At 48.1% G+C, this 19,269-nt stretch overlaps 1 protein-coding gene across 2 annotated transcripts in view; it reads left to right on the top strand.

Annotated features, from left to right (window-relative positions):
• Positions 1–9,728: 9,728 nt before the first annotated feature.
• Positions 9,729–19,269, top strand: part of LOC103617507 (BPI fold-containing family B member 4) — a 16,803-nt gene continuing 7,262 nt past the window's right edge. The window contains exons 1-7 of one of the 2 annotated variants that reach the window (XM_017733413.1): positions 9,729–9,864; positions 10,244–10,289; positions 15,558–15,685; positions 16,301–16,430; positions 17,191–17,305; positions 17,765–17,869; positions 18,115–18,270. In XM_017733413.1, coding sequence (XP_017588902.1) covers positions 16,319–16,430; positions 17,191–17,305; positions 17,765–17,869; positions 18,115–18,270 — 488 coding nt within the window. In that variant the 5' untranslated portion in view covers positions 9,729–9,864; positions 10,244–10,289; positions 15,558–15,685; positions 16,301–16,318. Of the gene's footprint in view, positions 9,865–9,884; positions 10,290–15,557; positions 15,686–16,300; positions 16,431–17,190; positions 17,306–17,764; positions 17,870–18,114; positions 18,271–19,269 lie in introns of those variants that run through there. The other variant, XM_008635805.2, reaches the window with a different exon arrangement.

The raw sequence follows: 19,269 nt of genomic DNA, 5'->3' as shown, positions 1-19,269 counted from the left end.
ACTTTTTCTGGAATTTTAGGGCATTTTTCTGATCTTTTATGTTCCTCAGCTTTTGTGCTGTGGGGCTGTTTGTATCCAGATCTTATCACTCTTCTTCCCAGCACTAAAGACATTTTTCTCATTGTTAGAGCAAGAGTAAAGCAACAGGATGAAGTCTGTAATATCCTATAATGATAACTATATTACTATGGATGCTTTGTACATAATGATCTTTCCTTCAAGATTTGGGGAGTTGAGAACTGTAACAGCACATGATGAAACACCTGCACAGAGGAGCACGGAGGGTTGGGTTTTATGAAGCACACAAGGAATGTCTGTTGAGTGGCTGCTCTGTGAGCAATTCCTGCCTGCCAGGGCTGGATTTTGGAGTAGGTTTCTCAGGGAAGGACCTCTGGCTTTCTCCCTCCTTAAGGGAGTATTCCTTATAATGACTGGAGTGTGTTGAGTAAAAATAGAGACTCATGTTACTTAAATGTGTACTTCAAATAGCAACTCAGAGCAGCCTTGTAAACTATTTCAGTCCCTGAAATCGTGGATGGGTTATTCTAGAGGAAAGCTGGGATCCAGCTGTGGCACCTTGGGGAACCCACCCTGGCAGCTGGGATCTCCTTGGATCTAGACCCTGGGCTCAGCAGCAGGCTCTGGGCAAGGATTGGAGCAGCCTTTTGGCTGTGACCTTGGCCGGCCAGGAGGGCCCTGAAACAGAGCCTGGTGGGTTTTGTGTGCTCCCTGCTCAGGGCAGAGGAGCAGGGTCCATCTGCTTCCTGAGGCTGCCCTCTCCTGAGGCAGCACTTAAAAACACTGAATTGGCTTCCAGTCGTCTCCTGATGATTAGCTCTCTCATTTCTCTAATTGCTCTTGTCTGCTAATGGTTTGTTTTGTTCCACAGAAGTTTTGTTTTGTCTGCAGCAGTGTTGATGCAAGCGTGGCAGCATGCTAAGCATCAACATCCCGTTTGAGTTCCAAACCAAGGCACAGCTCGTTTCTGATAACATTCCCTGGAGCCATGAGGAGGAGAAGGGCGATTTTTCTCACTCAGCTCCGTGATGCAGCCATGGAGCGTGTGCTCCTGAGACACCTTTTGCAAAGCCTCCACTGAAACAGGGCAGGACCCTGGTTTGTCTCCCTGGCTGTGAGAATGTCACCTGCCCGGGGCTGCATCAGGGGGATCCCTGTGGGAGCTGTAGGTGTGTCACACCCCGAGCCCTCCTGAGCAGCCTGTGTTTGAGCAGCGCGTCACCCTCTGTGCCCCAGCTCTGCAGCAGGAGGAGATCTCCGCTCTGTCTGCGCTGCTAATGAATAACAGCCTCTCTGAAACCATGTGTGACAGCACAGGTGAGACCCTGCCACCTCTAAAAGCAGAACAATTAGGCCTGGTTTTTTTCCCTGACTTAAGCTTAAATCCCCAAGCCTGGAATGCAATAACATTCTCATGTTTTCAGCTGCTTCTCCGTTGGACATAGGAGCTGCTGTACTATAGAAATTGTATATGATGCTTCTTTTCAGGTGTCCTTGTGCCCTGATGATGCTGGTGGGGAGCTGCCCTGGTGCTTTCCTGATCTGTCGGGGTGTTTGTTATGGGCTGCAATGCTGTGGGCACCCCATTTGCAATGTGCCTGTTCCAGCTGCGCTCACATCTCTCACCGGCTTCAGGACTGAGCGCACCGCGGTGGGAGTGGTCACTAATTGCTTGGAGAAGTTACTGTGTTCTGAAATGTTGCCCTAAAGCGAAAAACTTATGGAAAAGGAGGAAGGAGGGAATGGAGTAAGTTCTTTATATGTATACATATATATATATGTATCTATATATATACACACCTATATACATAAAATATCTTCCGAAGTGGCTGTCACCATCCAGATATGTGGACAGCTAATTGTGGCAGTACTGAAGCTCAGACATGTAAAGGTCACCTTTCAACCTAGACTGCCTCCTTATTTTCTCTTGAATCAGTTGGCTGATATTTCTGATTTGATTTTGTCTGTAAATTGCTGAATCCCTGTTATCTAAATATAACTTTGAGATGAGCTATAAAATGTCTGTGTCTCATGGTACTTGCAGTCTTTAAAACTTGGTCGGAGGAGCTATGTTGATTGAGAGCCAAACCTGCTTTTTTAAACTGGACTCAGAGGTTTTTTAAAACAAATATCTCTTATATATCAAGTAAACTTGTTTTGACACCTAATTAAGTTAATTTAGGTGGTTTAGTGTAGTTCAGCAGCAGCTCAAAATCATGGTCGTCTTCCACCTGGGCTGATATATTGATTCTTCTGGTGTTCCCTCCATAAATCTCCTGCTTCTCTGCAGCTGTAATTGCATTTCAGAAAGGGGAAAGCATGTGTGTGCCCAAGCCACCCATAATTACTGCTCTGAAATGCCTGGGGAGGTAAGTGCGAGCTCAGTGTCTGTCGTGAGGCTGAAGTTTCCCAACAGTTTCCTCACATTTTCTGCGAGCAGCTGTGTGAGAGCCGCTCCCAGAGGCTGGGGTAGGCGGGCGACAAAGCTGTGACAATGCCAGAACAGCTTTCACACCAGCTCCTGCTAACGTGGCAATGATGTGCAAAGCCTCTCTCGCATAAATCCCCATCCTGCTGGGGTAGGATTGCAGCGATGTGTTCTTGTGACTGGCCTAGAAGGTCATCTTTTGTTTTTCAGATGAACCTCCTTCAAGATCCCATGGGAGCTTTTGTTCTGGAAATCGATTGCAAGTCCACAGGGACGTTTTCTTCCCTGATTGCTCCTCATACGAAATTGAAATTATACAAGCCAAGAGGGTTTGGTTGTTTTTTTTTGGCTGGTTGGTTTTGGCTGCTTTTTTTTTTTAAATCCCCCTTTTGGAGCAGTGAAGTGTGTGTTCTTCGCTGGAGCAATTGGATTTTGTATTTGTGTTGATTCCTAAAAGTCAAGCTGGGCTTTAGGAACCTCGCACATACACAATCATCAGTTTGGCTCTTAGGCTGTGCTGTTCATGTGCCAAAGCAATGTTTATGTATATTGTATGAAAATGTGGTTGTCTGGGGGAGTGAGCAGTAAAATTCCAAAGCTCTGATGTGTGTTTCTGCCTACACCTGACCCGGGTCTGTTTATCTCCAGATGATGTAGCAAATCCATCTGTTCCTCCACACTGGAACAAGATAATTTTACTAGGAATTGACTAAAAGCAGTATGTTGTCACTGGGGTAGGAATTCTGTGTTGTTACTGCACATCTGCTTTAGCAAATACGGAAGAGTTTCTGGCTCTTCCCTTCACTCTGTGCACTTGTTCTGGTGAAACCTTAATGTAAGACTGGGGAGGCCAAATGTGTGGGGTCTTTGTGTTTGTTAATTCACAGAAATCTCAAAGGTGGAAAGATCCCATCGCTCAGGATCTAAGGGTATTTGCTGCCCCCCGGGCACAGGTAATCCTCTGGGATAAAGGGTGAATCGCCTCTCATTCTCCATCCCACAGGAAATGGTGTTCTGGGAAAGCTCATTTCCTACAGACTTTAAATCAAGTGGTGGATGATGGAGCTCCAGGATTTAAGTGCTCTCCACCTCTGGAGTGTCTGACAAGCCCAGCTGATGTTCTTCCAGCATCTGTGTGCCCGGCCAGTGCAGGACCAGCCAGACTTGGGAGTGTTTACTTGCATTTATGTGGCCCTTGAAAGGCTTCTTAAATTGTGTGAAGTTAATACAATGGGAGATGGATTTTTCCTGCCCACCTAAGCAAGCCTTTAGTGATTAATGCTGTAAAATAAAAACAACAGCAACAAATTCAGTTTTATAATGCGCTGCGGATTTCAGGTCTGTGAAAAATGCGTTTCATAAATGAAATTTTTCCTCCTCCTAGTACTGTTTCAAAAACACCTTATCTTCAGAAAAACCCCTTGCCTCCACAGCTGCATTTGGATGCTAATGGGATACATGGCTTCATAATTCTTTGTCTCCTTTCTTGCGTTTGTACAAAGCTAAACTCTGTTGCAGCATAGAAACGTTCTGCTGGAGAAGAGCAGAGGAGAGGTTCCGCTCTGTGGTTGTGAAATGAGTTGAGTTTTCTCATCTGTTTTTCTCAGAGAGATGCATTGTGTGCCACAACTACAGCCAGAAAAAGGGAATCCTGAGGTGCAGGGTGAGCTGTCACAACCTGCAAGAGGCAGCTCTGTGCCATTAGCTGTGGGCACAGCAGGATCGAGGGGCTCTCCCACCCCAGGAGCCATCAATGACCTCAGTGCTCGTTAAGTGACAAATGTCCAGCCCAGCCAGGTGGGGCCCTGCCCTGCCCTGCTCAGTCCTGTCCGAGCTGGGGGCTTGGCCCAGCCTTCCAGGGGTTTATCCCTAATCCACTGGGCTGGATGTTAGCCAGGGCTTTGTCTGAGAGGTTTCAGAGGCTCTGCTCCGAGCTGTAGCTGTAGCAAAGCACACTCCTACTCGGAAATAATGGCACGCTGTGAGTTGGGATACTCTCCCTGCTTGTGGAGCGATCCAGGAACGGGAGGCACGGATTATATGACTTGAATGCTGCACTATTTATGATGTGTGTTCAGCCACCTAAATCACATTGGCAGTGTTCGAGCTTCGCCTGGATAATTGATTCAAATGTAAATTGAATGGATAAATCCTGTACAGCTAAAATATGCCCTCTCTTTATCTTGATTCTTTTTCTTCTTTGTGCTGAATGGCATAGAAAATAGGGAGTTAGAATTCACAAATAGGTATTTGACTTCCTTTGTTGGAGGCAGGTATAGTGAAGTTTGTATGGTCTGTTTGGAAATGCTTTACAGTTCTGTTTATTGAATTATGAAGCTGTTTATAACTTGGCTTCTGTACTTCTGGTCAATAATCTGCTTGTGGCAATGTTTGTGCTGCTCTTCAATGGCAAGACCAGGTGGTTATTTATTTCAGTAAGTGCACATTAGTCAAGGGCAAAGTATCAGAGAAATTCTTTTTGTTGTTGTTTTTATAGCCTTGGAGTGAAATATTGTGGGGAATGTGTGCCCAGCTGGCATCAAAGGCTGTTTTGGTTTGGGAATCTGCTGACAGGGACTTGAACTGGCATCAGGACAAGCCTTTGTGAGCTTTTGGTGAAGGTTTTAATCTGTTTTCCCTCAAGGCTTCCCTGTTTCATCAGACTGGGCTGAGGTGCTGACTGACACAAACAAAGCAGCACTCTGGGGCTTTCCCCCAGCCTGGGGGCGTTTAATCAGAAATTCCACAGATGGGAACTCCTGGGACTGGTGTCTTCCCAGTACGGTCTGGAGGCCCTTCAGTCCCTCATCCCCGGAGACCCCTGCTCCCAGTTCTTCTCCTGGAGCAAACATTCAGCTACTGTGTGGAATGAAGTGCTTGGCATTCCTCAGGCTATAAATATTGGGGCAGTTTTCCTCTCTCAGGGCACGAATCCCAGCAGTGCCCATACCGGGCACTTGCTGCCTGGTCAGGATTTTGCTCTGCCCTCATCAGCTTTTCCCTTTGCTCTGGCTTTAAAAGAATTAAAACACCCCAAATGGATCATCTCCACCCCTCGGGACTGTCACTCCTCGAAGGCAGCTCTTGCTGTCAGGCCCTGCAGAGGTACCAGCACTTTGCAGCACGTGTTAAAGCACCCACCTGCCTCCCCTCGCCGTTCTGGTGTCAGAGTCTCTGGGAGTCAGAGCCCACTGAGGTGTGATATCCATGAAGTGTGATATCCACGACATGTGCTGCTGCTCTTGCAATGCTTCCCTGTGTCCTTGGTGTCCGTGTGAATGTCCAGACCTGTTTTGCATCTCATCAACTTCTTGGCTTAGGAGATGTCCTTTGGCAGAATATCCCACATTTTAATCGTTGATGTGAGCATCCATTTCCCCCTGCCAGTTTTCCAGAAGCCCCAAATCCCACTTCAGCTGTGTCTGCTGCAGTCCTGCTTGCTGGAGGGTGGGTGCCCCTGTGATTTCTTTATTTCCCTTCTCTTCCTGCTCACCTCACTGTGGTGCTGGGGCTGCTGCTCTGGGGTGATGGGTGCAGGGACCCACCATACCCACCATACTCTGTGGAATTGCTGATTAAACACACCCAGGCTGCGGGAAAGCTCCAGAGTGCTGCTTTGTTGGTGTTGGTGCTGGGATGTGTTGCCTGTACCACTCCCAAAGACATTCCAAGTTCCATCTTTCCCTGACCCCTCCACCTTTCCTTTCCCCCATCCCCATCTGCTGGCAGTATTTTGAACACCCAAAACTCCCTGTCTGTGCTGGACTCTGTTACTTCTGTACAGGAAGAACTTTGTCTGTGCCCTGCATCTGCTGCCAGCTGTTGAGCATCAATATTTACAGATTTTTTTTTTTTTTAATACAACTTCTTGTTGGTGCATTTTGTTTATGGGGGAAAAATTGCAAATAAAATTGTTCATGTCCAAACTTGTCACTATCCAGAACTTGAACATCCCTCTCCTATCTCTGCTGGGCTGTTAGGAATGGGAGTTTTTGTGGCTGGCTTCAGAGACCAGCTTTGGCTATTTAGACAACATCCATTCAATAAATCATAAGGGGAGCAGCTGCCGTTCTCTGCTGAGCCAAGGCACATCAGATAAAATATTGCTCATTTACTTGGTTTGGTAGAAATAAAGTTGCTGTAGTGGAACATCATTACAGACTGTTCTTAATTCACCTCAGGGCTAATTCTAATAGCAGCACACAACTCTCCTGTGACAGCCTGAGTGAATGAGATGGGTGTTTTGATGTCAAGCTGAATGTAAGAAAGGTTTTAGGAATCAAAGCTTTGAGAGAGAAATAACTACTGTTTGTGCTGTGATACTGGAAGAGGTCCCTGTTTTATTATTAGCACTATAGCTATTGAAAGCCCTGACACTTGTTCCTGGGGGATTTGAAGCAATTCAAGCCATGAAATACTGTTTCAGCTCAGCTTTTTACAAGTGATGGTGTGTTGGTGAAGCCGAAGGTGGCTTTGATCGCTAGTGGAGGCACCCAGGGCTGGCATTAACTTAATAATATTAGTTTGATTTTCTCAGCTGTGTGGCAGCCAGGAGCCCTGCAACCACCCAGCTGTGGTGCACAGCAGATATCTGGGGCTGGCCAAGCAGGAGGGCTGGGGAGCGGCTGTCCAAAGCCTCTGAATTCAGACCTGCTGCTTTGCACAAATGCAGTCAGTGTCATGCTCAGTAATGGGGCCACAACATCTGTAGGGACGGTGCCTACTGGTCTGAAAAGATGCTGGAGACCGTTACTTTAAAAATTTTTAAAAAATTAGGTCTCAAGGTGTCTTATCTCCTCCTTGCATCAGGGCTTGGCAAAAACAAGTGAGAATCGTGTGGTTCTGAAATTGTCATTGTATTGCAGCGGGACAAATGGCCACTGCCACAGTGTTTGCTGTGTTATTTCCTTAATGCCCACTCACCTGGGTGAGGCAGCAGGTGTTTCACCTTTGTTTGGTGTGGAATGCTGCAGAGGGGAGCCTTGGACCCTGCTCTGCCACAGGGTTTTGCTTTGCCCTTGCTTACCTTACTTATTCTCTAAAAAAATAGAGGCAACTGGTGGAAAACGTGTATTTGCTCCAGCTCCCAGGAAAACAGCTTGTGTTTCTGAGAGTGTTCCAGCTCACTGTGCAGGAGCAGGGCTGGATTCCTGTGTGTGAGCTGTGTTTGGCTGCCAAACCTGTGCCCTTCACTGGCGTGGAGGTGCTGTGCTGCCCTCACTGTCGCTGTCACTTGGTCAAGGCAGCGCCGTCACCCCTCAGTCCTGGGGTCTCCTCACAAGCCTCTTCACCACTAGTTCTGGAGAGCCCTGTGTCAGAGGCACGTGGGGAATTTGGTGTGAATGACAGGATGCTCGTCGTTCCTGGGAAGAAATGAACAGCAGGAGGGAGGGATTTGCAGGGTGCTGGTTGGTGTTACCAGAGTTTCACACGCAGCGTATTTCACGTGCAGCAATGCTCCTGCTGCCCATGAGCGTGCTGAACACACCCCTCCCCTGACAGCCCAGCAAGCCTCTGCTTACAATAACTTCTGCTGGGAGAGAAAAACCAATTGCATCCTGAAATAGCAAGGCTGGAGGAGCAGAGCTCTCCTGCCAGCTGCTGCTGATGACCTTGATTCCGTGCAAAATGTCATAATTCAATGAGAATATTTATACTGAGCTGCACGGCACAAGCTCAAAGATTCTCAGCTCCTCATTTCCATCTGACTAATTTCACATGGCAAAGAGGGGAGTCAGGTTTTTTTATTCAGATTCTCTGCTCTGAGTAAACCTCCGGAGTGCTCATCTCCTGTACATAAAAGTTGCTCAAAATAGTGGTGATAAAGCTGTTTAGTTCAGCCATATTCCTGTGCTATCGGTGACTTTGTTAACAGCAGGCCTCTGCAGACACTGTCCCTTTGATGCTGGGTGCTGTATGGCACATTAAAAATCCTTAGCTTGGTTCTAAAGCCTCACTAAAAACCCTCCTGGGACTTTGATGTTGAGAAGATTCCACTCAAAGTGCCCAAACCCTGTGAAGCTCCCCAGCCTTATCTCGGAGGCAGGCCAGCAAGTGGCTGCCTTGGGCGAGAAAATATCAGTGGCAGCAAAAACGTGTAGTGATTATTTACGGTCTGAGCATCTGCAGTCAGGAGAGGCTGTTGGAAATTCCCAGATCCTGGTGATGCCGTGAAAAATCCTGTTCTTCATTTTGAAGACAGTTTGGAGGGCTGCACGCTGTGATTCAGTGTTTGGGTATCGGGGTGATGCAGCTGAAAAACCTTGGTGGAGCATGTGGTGATGTCAAGCACAAAGTCCAGTTGTAAGCACCTGTGCCCCCAAATGTTTACAAAGGGTATTTCTTGCTCAGTGATGGGATGCTAAAAGCAACTGTAAAAGCTTATTTTGGTTTTAATTAGTATTGCAGTGAGTTTTTAACCATGACATCTTCCTTGCTGCTGTGCAGGTGGAGGACACGTGGTTCTTTGCCACAGAGTGTGGGGTGGCCGGGACCTTCGGCATGGCTGTGCCAGTGAGTGTCCCTTTGTGCATGTGAGGAGCTCTGCTGTGTTAATGGATGCTGTTAACAGATCAATCTGTGCTATCAAAGTTTTGCTTTTACTGTCTGCGGAAAATCAGCCTTGAGCCACGTTTTTTTTTGTAACTTAGAATCATGGAACGGTTTGGGTTGAAAGGGACCTTCCAAAGTCATCTAGTCCAATGCCCCTGCCATAGGCAGGGACATATTCCACTAGACAAGGTTGCTTCAAGCCCTGTCTATCCTGATCTTGGGCACTTCCAGGGATGGGGCAGCCACAGCTTCTCTCGCCAACCTGTGCCAGTGTCTTACCAACCTCATTGTAAAATTCTTCATCCTTATCTCTAGTCTAAATCTTCCCTTTGTTAGGGAACAGGCCCTGCTAAAAAGTCCATCCCCATCACTCTGAGTGTGTATTTGTGATGCTGTAGTGTGAGGTACCTGGCCCTGCCCCAAGCCCCTGGGCTGCGTCTATGCTCAGGGCTGGCATCTTGCTCCTTACCTGTGTCAGATCGGTATCAAATGTGTCTTCTTAGTGAAAGGGGAATTAAATGGTCTCTCTCTATTTTGTCTGTACTACGTTTGGCGTACAGGAATCGATCTGCCCGCACTGGGAATTGCTTTAAGGAGCTTTATCCCCTTCATGAACCCTTTTTTGCGAAACCTTCAAACCAGTGTATTTTCCGTTCCAGCTCCAAAACCCCAGCGTTTCACCAGCACCCTCCTGTCGCCCTGCCCTGCCCCGTGCGCCCTTTCCCGGGGCCCAGCCCCGCGCTGGGCGTCCGCCGAGTCGCTCTCCCTGCTCCCGGCGTGTTCCCCGCGGCCTCTCCTTGGTGCTCCTCTGCGCTACGCGCTACGTGGGTGTATTTCACCAGCCCGTGAGCAGAACCTCTCCCCAGGTTAGCTCTGGGCCCGTGCACCCCCTGCCCTGCGCGCTGGGGCTGCTCCTCACTCCCGGCCCCGCTTTCCCTCTCCGGGAGCTGAGCTCCTCGCCCATTTTTGCACTGGAATGGCTCTTCGGTGTGGAAGCATGGGGACCCAGGGAGGAAGCGTGGGATATGTGGCGACTCCTCGGTGCATGGGACACGGGATGGGTGCTCACAAATAGCAGCACCAGCTGTAGGTGTGAACTGGGATGCTGAGCCCCGCGGGAGGTGTGACACTGTTCTTTGCCCTCCAGCCTGCTCGGGATTTTAATGTCTCTTTGTCCTTTATTGCCTCTTTGTCTCCTCCTTTCGGAACCACATCGATTGTTTTGATGCTTCTGCCCCGAGACAGGATCGACACACCATCACCAAACTGATGGAAGGGAAATGGCACCTGGGTGAGTTAGACTTCATCTGTGTTCGTCAGGCTAATTAACTCATCAGCAAGGTTTGTTTAACATGAACTCACTCTCTGTTTTCAGCTGCAATTTCTTTAGAGCAGTCCGTGTCTTCCTGGATATAAGCATTTATTTCCATAACGCTGACTCCAAACCCTGCCTGCCTGCAGGGCTGTAATTTATCCCCTGAGGAGCATCTGGACAAAGCAGGGCACTAATTCTGCCACCTGTGCTGATGATGTGTCCGAAGAGACCGTGTCAAGTCTCTATTAAAAGCTGTGAATAAGACAGAAAGCCTGAAATCTTTACTTCCAGAAGATGTATGAATGTAATATAAAGCTGCTGCTAATTCTTCTCAGGAATTAATGGAGACGATCAAGGACAATTTCACTCAATACTGCTTTCCTTTTTGTAAAGTAAAGCTTCCCCAAACCTCAGGCAAGGCAGAAACATGACTTTGAGTCTGTGTCGCTATCCTTCAGTCAAATAGAATTAGCTGTCTTTATTTAAAAAGTCTTTGCTGGCACCACAGTGCCAACACTTTCTGAGACAACAAAATGGACAGAAATCCATTTTCTAGCCTGGGAGGAAGGCAAAAAATAAATTGGAAGAATGAAGAGTGAGGAGGAATTGAGGCGTTCACAGCACTCGCAGTGCGAGTGATTGGAAGTGATGGGAAGAAAGCAGGAGAGGGATTCATTTGCTTAAAACATGGAACTGGAATTGACTTTGAGGTGCACGTTGCATCACTGAGGAACCCAGGCTACCGTGGCTCTGCTGGGGGCATGCTGGGCAGCAGCAGGAAGGGGGGGATGGAGAGATGCTGGTGTAGGTCAGCTACTGCCGAACCCAGGGATGACTCTGACCGTGCACCCCTAACACGGGGCAGACATCTGGTGTGTGCCCCATGGTCCATCACTGGAGGCTCCTGGCAGTCCTTCAGGAAGGTCACAACCTCTTCTGCTCACCAAGTGTGCCTTGTGTGGGGCCACCTGAGAAAGGATGCCCCGGGTAAACCTGGAATGGGCCAAACCTGAAAGTCCAGCTACAAAATACCCACCCAGAAAGGTGCTCAGGGCAGCACTTTGGCTGCACCTTGGTCTTTGCAGTGACAGACACTGACAAAATATTGCCAAACTTGGTGAAGCCAGTGCCTGCCCAAAGCAGTTGAGACGGGATTTCCAAGGCTGCCCAGGCTTCCCTGGGTGTCCCTGAGAGCCCTCCAGCCTGTGCCGCTGTCAGTGTTGTGTTGGAGCTCTGGGCAAGGGCTGAAGACACGTCTGCAGAACTGCCTCCATTTTTGCACTGCAGAGTGTCCAGTGAGTGACACTTTTCCGTGCATTTCTTTTCTATCTCACTGCACTGCATCTGACTAATGAAGTTTGTCCCTTTTTGGGGGCTGATAGCATTATGCTCCTCCTGCTTCCGTCTGCATCTCAGAAGAAGAAAATTTCCTGTCTATAAAATTCCTGGAGACATCGATCTGTGCTTATCTCATGGCAGTGATTTTACTCGGCTTTGCTGTTTATGCTTGGCATTGCAGATGCTTCCAGAAATCAATGCTGCTGCTCTCCCTCCTCCTGACAGGCAGCTCCTTGGAGCTGCTGCCCGTGCCTCTGTGTCCTTCTCCCTGTCTTCCCTGCTCAGGTTCTCTTTGTGGCCCTTCCCCAAGATCATGTTCCTGCTTCTCAAGTTCCCCATGTAGGAAACTGCACGGCTGAGTGATCAGACACAGGTACATCTGGAAAGGAGGACTCTGACGTCTGCCCACGCACACCCTGCCATGGGTCTGGGGTTTGTGCACGAAGCAGCAGCCCTGGGTCAGCATGAGCTTGGCAAGGTTGGCTGTGCTGCAGGAGTGACGGGTATTAATTAAGCTGCTCTGCCCTCCTGGGCTGCTGACAATGGGAGCTGCTAAACCAGCTGTAAATCTGGCCCTGGGGATTGTGGGTTTCCATCAATCCTGGGCTCAAGTCGAGTCCCAAAAGTTGAGGAGGGTTTGAATCCTTCAGTTCTTACTAAAACCTTCCATCTCCTTTCTAGGAGACTCTAGTTAATGTTTTGGCAAATCCTGTTGCTAGAAATTGGTTTTGGAGCCTGAGTCTGGGAGGATTCATCCATCCCAAACCAACCAGAACACAGGTGACTCTACAGAGACAGTGCTGCACTAATGCCGTGTTTCTGGTGCTGAATTCAGTGTGTTACACTGCATTGGGGAGCTCAGAGACAGCTCCTTCCTTCCACTTCCCTGAGCAATTTCATTAACAGGAGTGGGAAGAATTCTCCCTTCAGCAAGCCGGCTCGCATTGAGGCAGAGGGAACAGAGCAGTGAGTGGCACTTTTCCATTTGCCTGTTTTCCAGGCTGTGGACTGAGCTGCCCCTGGCTGAGGTGCCCAACCTCCTCCCAGCACAGATCTAGTGTGTTGCCGTGTTCCCCAGTAAAATGCCGGGTGGGGTAAACAATTCATCACCTGAACTTCAGCATTCTGGGGACCAGGCTGGGAGTTCACAGCCCAGCTGCAGTCAGTGCTTAAAACTTATTTTGTTCCTCCCCGCCCGTTTCCCAGTTTCTATTCCAGCACAGCAGTTTGCTGGGTCATTTTCCTCCCCGAGGGCTTTCTCCTTCCCCCTGAGCTGCTGCCTTCTTGTTGGCATCAGGGAGTTACTTTCCATCGATGTTTGAGCTGAGCAGTTCATTAATGTTCACGATATCTGTTTGGACACAGTCACAGGCTCCTAGGAGGTGTCCCTGAGAGGGAAAAGGCTGAACATGTGTACAGAGCAGCTCCATCACAGCCTGCAAGTCCTGCCACCAGACTTAGGCTTTTCACCTCCAGAGAGAGGATTCAGTTTATGTATAGTCTTAATAAGGAGTTACTATTTGCCCATTAAAGAATTTTAAGTATGAGGTTACTCTTTTCATTTTTTAAGTTTTATTTTTTATTTGCCAGGGAAGAGAAGTTGTGCTCCTGTAGCCCGCAAACCTCTCGAATGCCTCAAAACCACCATCTGTCATTAAAATGTAGTGCAAAAATTCTGATTTTATTTCATCTTCAGTGTTGCTCAGCATTTTAATTTGACCTATATGGTGTAATTCTCCTAAGTTTTCCCTAGACTTCCATGGCTCTGAATATTAGAGAAAAAAAATCAGTTAATGTAATCATATTTCATAAATTATTATATTTAATTACTTTAATATTACTCCTCTAAAGATCTTGTTGCTGTTTAACCTGCCTTCTTGCAGAACCCCAAGCTTGGGGCAGTGCAGGATGCCAAAGGCTGCTCTGGAGCATTTCTTCTCTGCGGGTGTTGGTCTTTCCTTGAACCCTTCTGCTTTCCAGCAGTTGTGCTGAGACAATCTCGTCTACAATTTCTTGCAATGCTTTATTTTAATATATCTTCCCCTGTCACTGCAGGACTGCATCCAGCCTCCTGGTAAGTGATATCTAAATCACTGCTGCAAGGAGAGGATGAAATATGGGCACATGAGAGGGGAGGCAAGGGATATGACTGAGGAGGAAAAGTCACAGAGCAAGAAGAAATATGGACAGGGTGTGTAAAATGGGCCGTGTTCCTCAGAGCTGCTGTCACTGCCGTGGTTCAGGTGTGGTTCAGGACGTGTGTGTATGGACACAGATCTCTGCCTCTTGCTGTGGAATAACGAGAGGATCCCTTGGGAGAGTGTGGTTGTGCTGTGCATGTGCACGTACACAGCGACTCGGGTGCTTATTGCACACACAGTGGCACTCTGAAACCAGCTGGAAATCCACATTTGTTTGTGCTCAGCAACTGGCTTTTGCCAGCAGCGATATTCCTGCAGCCTGTACACAGCTGGAGCAGGCTCGTGAACACTTCACTGTGGGTGTGTTCATGGTGACCGCTCAGCCTGGTGCATTTGGATCTTTGAAAGCAGCAAAAAGGAGCAGCATGGATAGGTTGCCAGTTAGGATCATCTAGTCCAGCCCCTGATTTTGTGACTAGACTGTCACCAGCACATCAACTGCAGTCTAGGTTGAGTGTTAAATAAAACAAGTTTCTGTGACAAGCAGAGGTTTGCTCCATTGAGCCTGAGCCCAGGGCAGCACACGGTGAGGGACTCGGTGCAAGCACTTCACTGCTGCTGCAAGAGCATTCCTTGTGCTGTACTGAAGAGCATCCTGAGTATATTTTTGTTGCTTTCTGTATTCCCAGGGGACAGCTAACCCTAAACTCACTGTGGTGGTAGCAGCTTTCTCCTAAATTCAGGCTGGGTGTATCTGCTTGTGTTTGTTCCTGTGCCAACCTTGTCCCTGAGCCTCCCTCCCTCCTCTCCTTCTCCTCTCCCATGTTTGCGGAGAATGGTTGTATCTCTGCTGCTCCATGTTCCATGAGGCTGAGCACACCGGCCCCTCTCTGGCTCCCCAGCCCTCTCAGCAGCCCTTTGCTGCCCAGTTTCTGGCCAAGTCCATCCCAGTTGAACATGGGTGACCAGACCTGAACAAAGTGCTCAGATAAGATCTTCCTGGGGCTCTGCACAATGGAAACTTCTGTGAAGCCCAGCCAAGGCATCTGCTGAGGGGTGAGAGTCTCATTCCTGCAGGATGAGACTTTCCTTTGAAATCCATATTGCTGGTACCAATGTTCAGCTACCATAAGAGTTGCTTATTTGAAATTATGTTTATCTTTGGCTTTATGCATTTCAATACAAATTTGTTTTTTACAGTGGATTGGTGACACTTTACAGATCCAACTGAAATCAATGAAGAAACCGACATTTATCAGATGTCTGCAACTTTTCCACATTGCTTTTTGTCAAGGAAATCTTTTCCCAGGACTGCACTTGAAACAGGAATGAGCCTTTTAAGTCTCACACCTCCTCAGGGATTGGCAAAAGTAGTTAGTTTCCTGCTCTAAGTCTCCTTGAACCCATATTCCTGTGCTCTGTGTGCTGCCTCCCTGTACAGGCAGCCCCGTCAGCCTTCCACCAGGTTTAGATGCTTCAGTAACTCTCATGATTTCCTAAAAATGTTGTTTTCCTCAAAGCATAGAGATCCCCACTGGATCCACCATTGCAGGGCATCCTTTTTATGACAGACTGGGGGTGGGGGGAAAGCACCATCTGAGTGATGCAGGCCACAGAGGGGAATGGCAGCGGGTCAAGTCAGTGGTGACGTTGCCTTGTATAAATCAAGAGAGGTGGCAGCTGGGTGTTGCTCACAAGCAGCAGAGGGATGGCTGCTTGTGGGCCAGGGAGGCTGAGTGGAAAAGGTGTGTCTGTTTGGCTGCAGCTTTTATATAAGGGCCACTGCTTTCATCTCAGCTGTGGGGAAAAAAAGGGACATCGCAGAGTCTCAAGGAGTCCAGAGGAGCCTGAGTGGAGCCAAGAGCCCGTCCCAGCTGGCTGCAGCTGAGTCAGGTAACACCCTCTGTGCACTGGTTGTGTGGTGGCAGGGTGACAGATGTGGTGGCAGGGTGACAGGTGCAGTGGCAGGGTCCTCATTCTGGAAGTGCTTGACTGCTTTAGTTGGAGATTGTGCTGGACACCAAGCTCCTGATCACCTCCCCATGTCTGCCATTTCATAATTAAATTTATGTTAGAATTTATTAAGTTATAACTTCTAGCTAGCTCATTTTTATCACTTGTACTTTAGTTTATTGCTTTTGACAGGTAGAAGGAACAAGGATAACCCTCAGACACTTCCCTTGGCAAAGCCCCTCACCAAAACCCCTGTAACTGTGCATTGCAGGGATACAGAAATAACTTAAACGTCAAGTGTGGCTCGTTTTGTGTGAACATTTTGGGCCAGTAACAAGGGATGAGGAAAGGGCTTTTATTGACCCACACATGGAGTCTGTCCATGTGTGTGGACATGAGGAAGGTCCTGTTGCTCTGGCCTTGAGCAGAGTCTCCTTTGATCCGGATAAAGAGTAAAGGAGGGATTCCTTGCTTGACTTCTTTCCCCGTAGAGACACTGGGGTCACTTCTGAGAGTATTTTGCCTCACTGTCCCCTCTGACATCTCCCTTTCCAGCAGGGGAACCTTCTGGAGATGATGGTTTTGAAGCTTTTTGGAATCATCTTTTTCTGCGGCCTCCTCTCGCCCTCACAGGAAGTCTTGTCTGGCCTGTCCTGTGCTGTCAGCCCGCGGGCAATGCAGAACGGTAACTACAAAAAGGCACAGGTTGTGTTTGCTTTGAAAGCTCTGTGGGACTGTGATGGGGAGTAAAAATGCCTTAGTGTCTTCACCTTTATTTCATAATTCCTCAGGGCTGCAGACTTTGCTCAAAACCCCTGAGAACATCGCCAGATTCATGGGTCAGGGAAATCTCTGCTCCAGAACTGGGGCATGTTTCAGCACCAAGCAGCCACACAGAATTTCAGGGCTAAATCTGGGTTATTTCCTCTTTTTGTCTCAGTTTCTCATTTCCATATTGGAGCAGCTGATATTTGACAAACCACTGCTGTGAAGTAGCAGACATGATAATATTTGCAATGTTCAGGCTTGTTTCAAGTTGCTTCTACTAAAAAAACTCCAAAAACCAAAAGCAAAAATAAACAGGCAGAAATCAACAAACAAAACCCCTTTGACAAGGGGAAAATGAGTTATGAGTGGAAGCCCAGCCTCTGAGTGGGGTCGCTGGTGTTCCTGGCAGTGCACAAGCCAAACTGTGACATTCAAATTGGGAGTCTGGGATGCTTTCCACTGCTGCCCCTCCTGTTTACTTCACCAAGGGCAGCTTTGGTTTAGTGCACCAAAGCTGTAAAATACCATCCCTGTGCGATTTGACTGTGTGGAGACAGCTGACGTCTCCCTGAGGAGTTTTGGGGAGTGGAGGGGTTTTGCTGTGCCAGGATGGATCTGCCTGAGTGGGGAGAGGTCACTGCTGCCCGTGCTGGTCCTCACGCACTGATGTTTTCCAGTTCTCTCAGATGCCATAATTCATAATGGGCTCATCCACCAGCACCTGCAGGGTCTCGTGGTTCCCAACATCATGGGTGAAGGGGGTCAGCTGAACTCTCCCACCAGCATCACGGAGTAAGTGCTTTGCTGTGAGTGCACCTTCAGCATCAATTCTGAACAAGACGAGCTGAGCTGCCCTGGCATGGTTGGCCTGGGCTGTTATCCTTGTTTTATTGTGGTACTGAAATTCTGACCTGAATAATATTGTCTGTGTGGTAGCAGTGTGGGTGGCAAGGGACACTGCAGGTTATGGGTGCAGGTGCAGAATGACAACTCTGGTGGTGCTGTTAATGCCTGACGGCACTGAGGGAGGGAAAAGGGACCACAGAGGGAAAAAGCAGATGGCTCTCCAAAGTCAGCTTCCACCTCAATCTGGTTCTAGGCTGCCTTCTTTTAGTCAGCTGTCTCTTATCGTTTTGCCTTCAGCTGGACATGGCTGGAGTGCTGTGGGTGCTGTAGGCTCCTCCCTGGGTGCAGCTGCTCAGCTGCTGGAAGGTGTTTTTAATTTGTGCCAGCCTTTGCTGTTGTTCACAGCCTGCACCTCATCAAGGTCCAGGTGCCCAAGCTGTCGGTGGTGCTGCTGCCAGGGATCGGGGTCCAGCTGACCATCGGGGCAAAACTGCAGCTCAGAGGCAACTGGTGAGTGGGGGATTCAGGATGGATGTTGAGGGAAACCCCTATCCTGACGTATTTTGCATCTCTTAAGGGTTTTGAGGTGTTTCTCACCTGTAATAAAGTCACAGAGCAAAACAGACACCAAAAGATGGCTTGTAGCATGGGTAGTGGTCTGCAGGAGATGGAGGAGAAGTCTGTTTCTCCTGGCTTTGGTGAGTTTCTCTGGGTAGAGGCTGAGAGATGGAATCATCCTGTTTGCTTTTTTGCAGCTTGGTTGGCCTGCTCTCAGAACTCATTGATATCTTAGTGGAGGTGAACATTACTGCAAACATTAAATGCACGAATTTTGAATCTGGCACGTTCCAGGTTGTCACTGAAGACTGCCTCTGCATTCTTGGAGCTGTGAAGATCAAGGTCCTTTCTGGGTAAGTGCCTGTGGATTTATGTTTCCTGTTAATGTGCAATTCTCTCGTCTTTATCCCACAGTATGGACAGTCGGCCAGGACACAGATGTTGCTCAGCTGATACAGAGCCAGGCCTCAGGGATGGAATTTCTTTCCTGTTGCCAGTGCCAATTGCTTCAGTGGAATGAGGGTTAATTTGCCCTGTTTGCCTGTGGAAATTTTAAGATCTGAAGCATGAGGTTTGGTACATTTCCCAACACACTTTCTCTAGACTTAGCTAGAGAATTGATATTCCAAAGGGTAGGAGTAATAGGGCTGGGAGAATTCCAGGAAAACAGGACCATTACTTTCCCTGGTTGTGTACTCTGCCTTTGGCTGCTGTCCCAGGAGAATGCCAGGCACGTGGAGTTTACCTCTGACTGCTGTGGTTGTGTGTAATTCCATGCAAATGTCCCATCTCTTGCTCAGTCTTATTAAATTCTTGACAGCAAGGATTTGCTGACTTCATGTATTGATGAACACAGCAGTAAAATGATCATGGGAAATATTTTCTTCCATTGCTTTTGAATTACTCACTTTTCAAGTTCATCGAAATTCTCCTAATTAATTTTTGCATTATGCATTACATTTCAATGAGTGCAGCAGCTGCTTTGAAAAACGCTGTGTGAGTGAACAGAGGAACATGACTCACCTGCTCTGGGGGTCATGTTTTAATTTTTAGCAGGTATAAAGTGATGGTTTGCAGGAAGCAAACTCCTGGGGGGGGCAAGGGGAGTGTAGATATACACAATTGGCTTCATGGCAGTTCCTCTGCATTATGCATTACATTTCAATGAGTGCAGCAGCTGCTTTGAAAAACGCTGTGTGAGTGAACAGAGGAACATGACTCACCTGCTCTGGGGGTCATGTTTTAATTTTTAGCAGGTATAAAGTGATGGTTTGCAGGAAGCAAACTCCTGGGGGGGGCAAGGGGAGTGTAGATATACACAATTGGCTTCATGGCAGTTCCTCAGAAACATT

This window comes from Corvus brachyrhynchos, unplaced genomic scaffold (assembly GCF_000691975.1).
Source record: "Corvus brachyrhynchos isolate BGI_N302 unplaced genomic scaffold, ASM69197v1 scaffold10, whole genome shotgun sequence".
Taxonomy (NCBI): Eukaryota; Metazoa; Chordata; class Aves; order Passeriformes; family Corvidae; genus Corvus; species Corvus brachyrhynchos.
The sequence above is the reverse complement of the archived record's forward strand: the minus strand, read 5'-3'. Positions and strand labels throughout refer to the sequence as shown.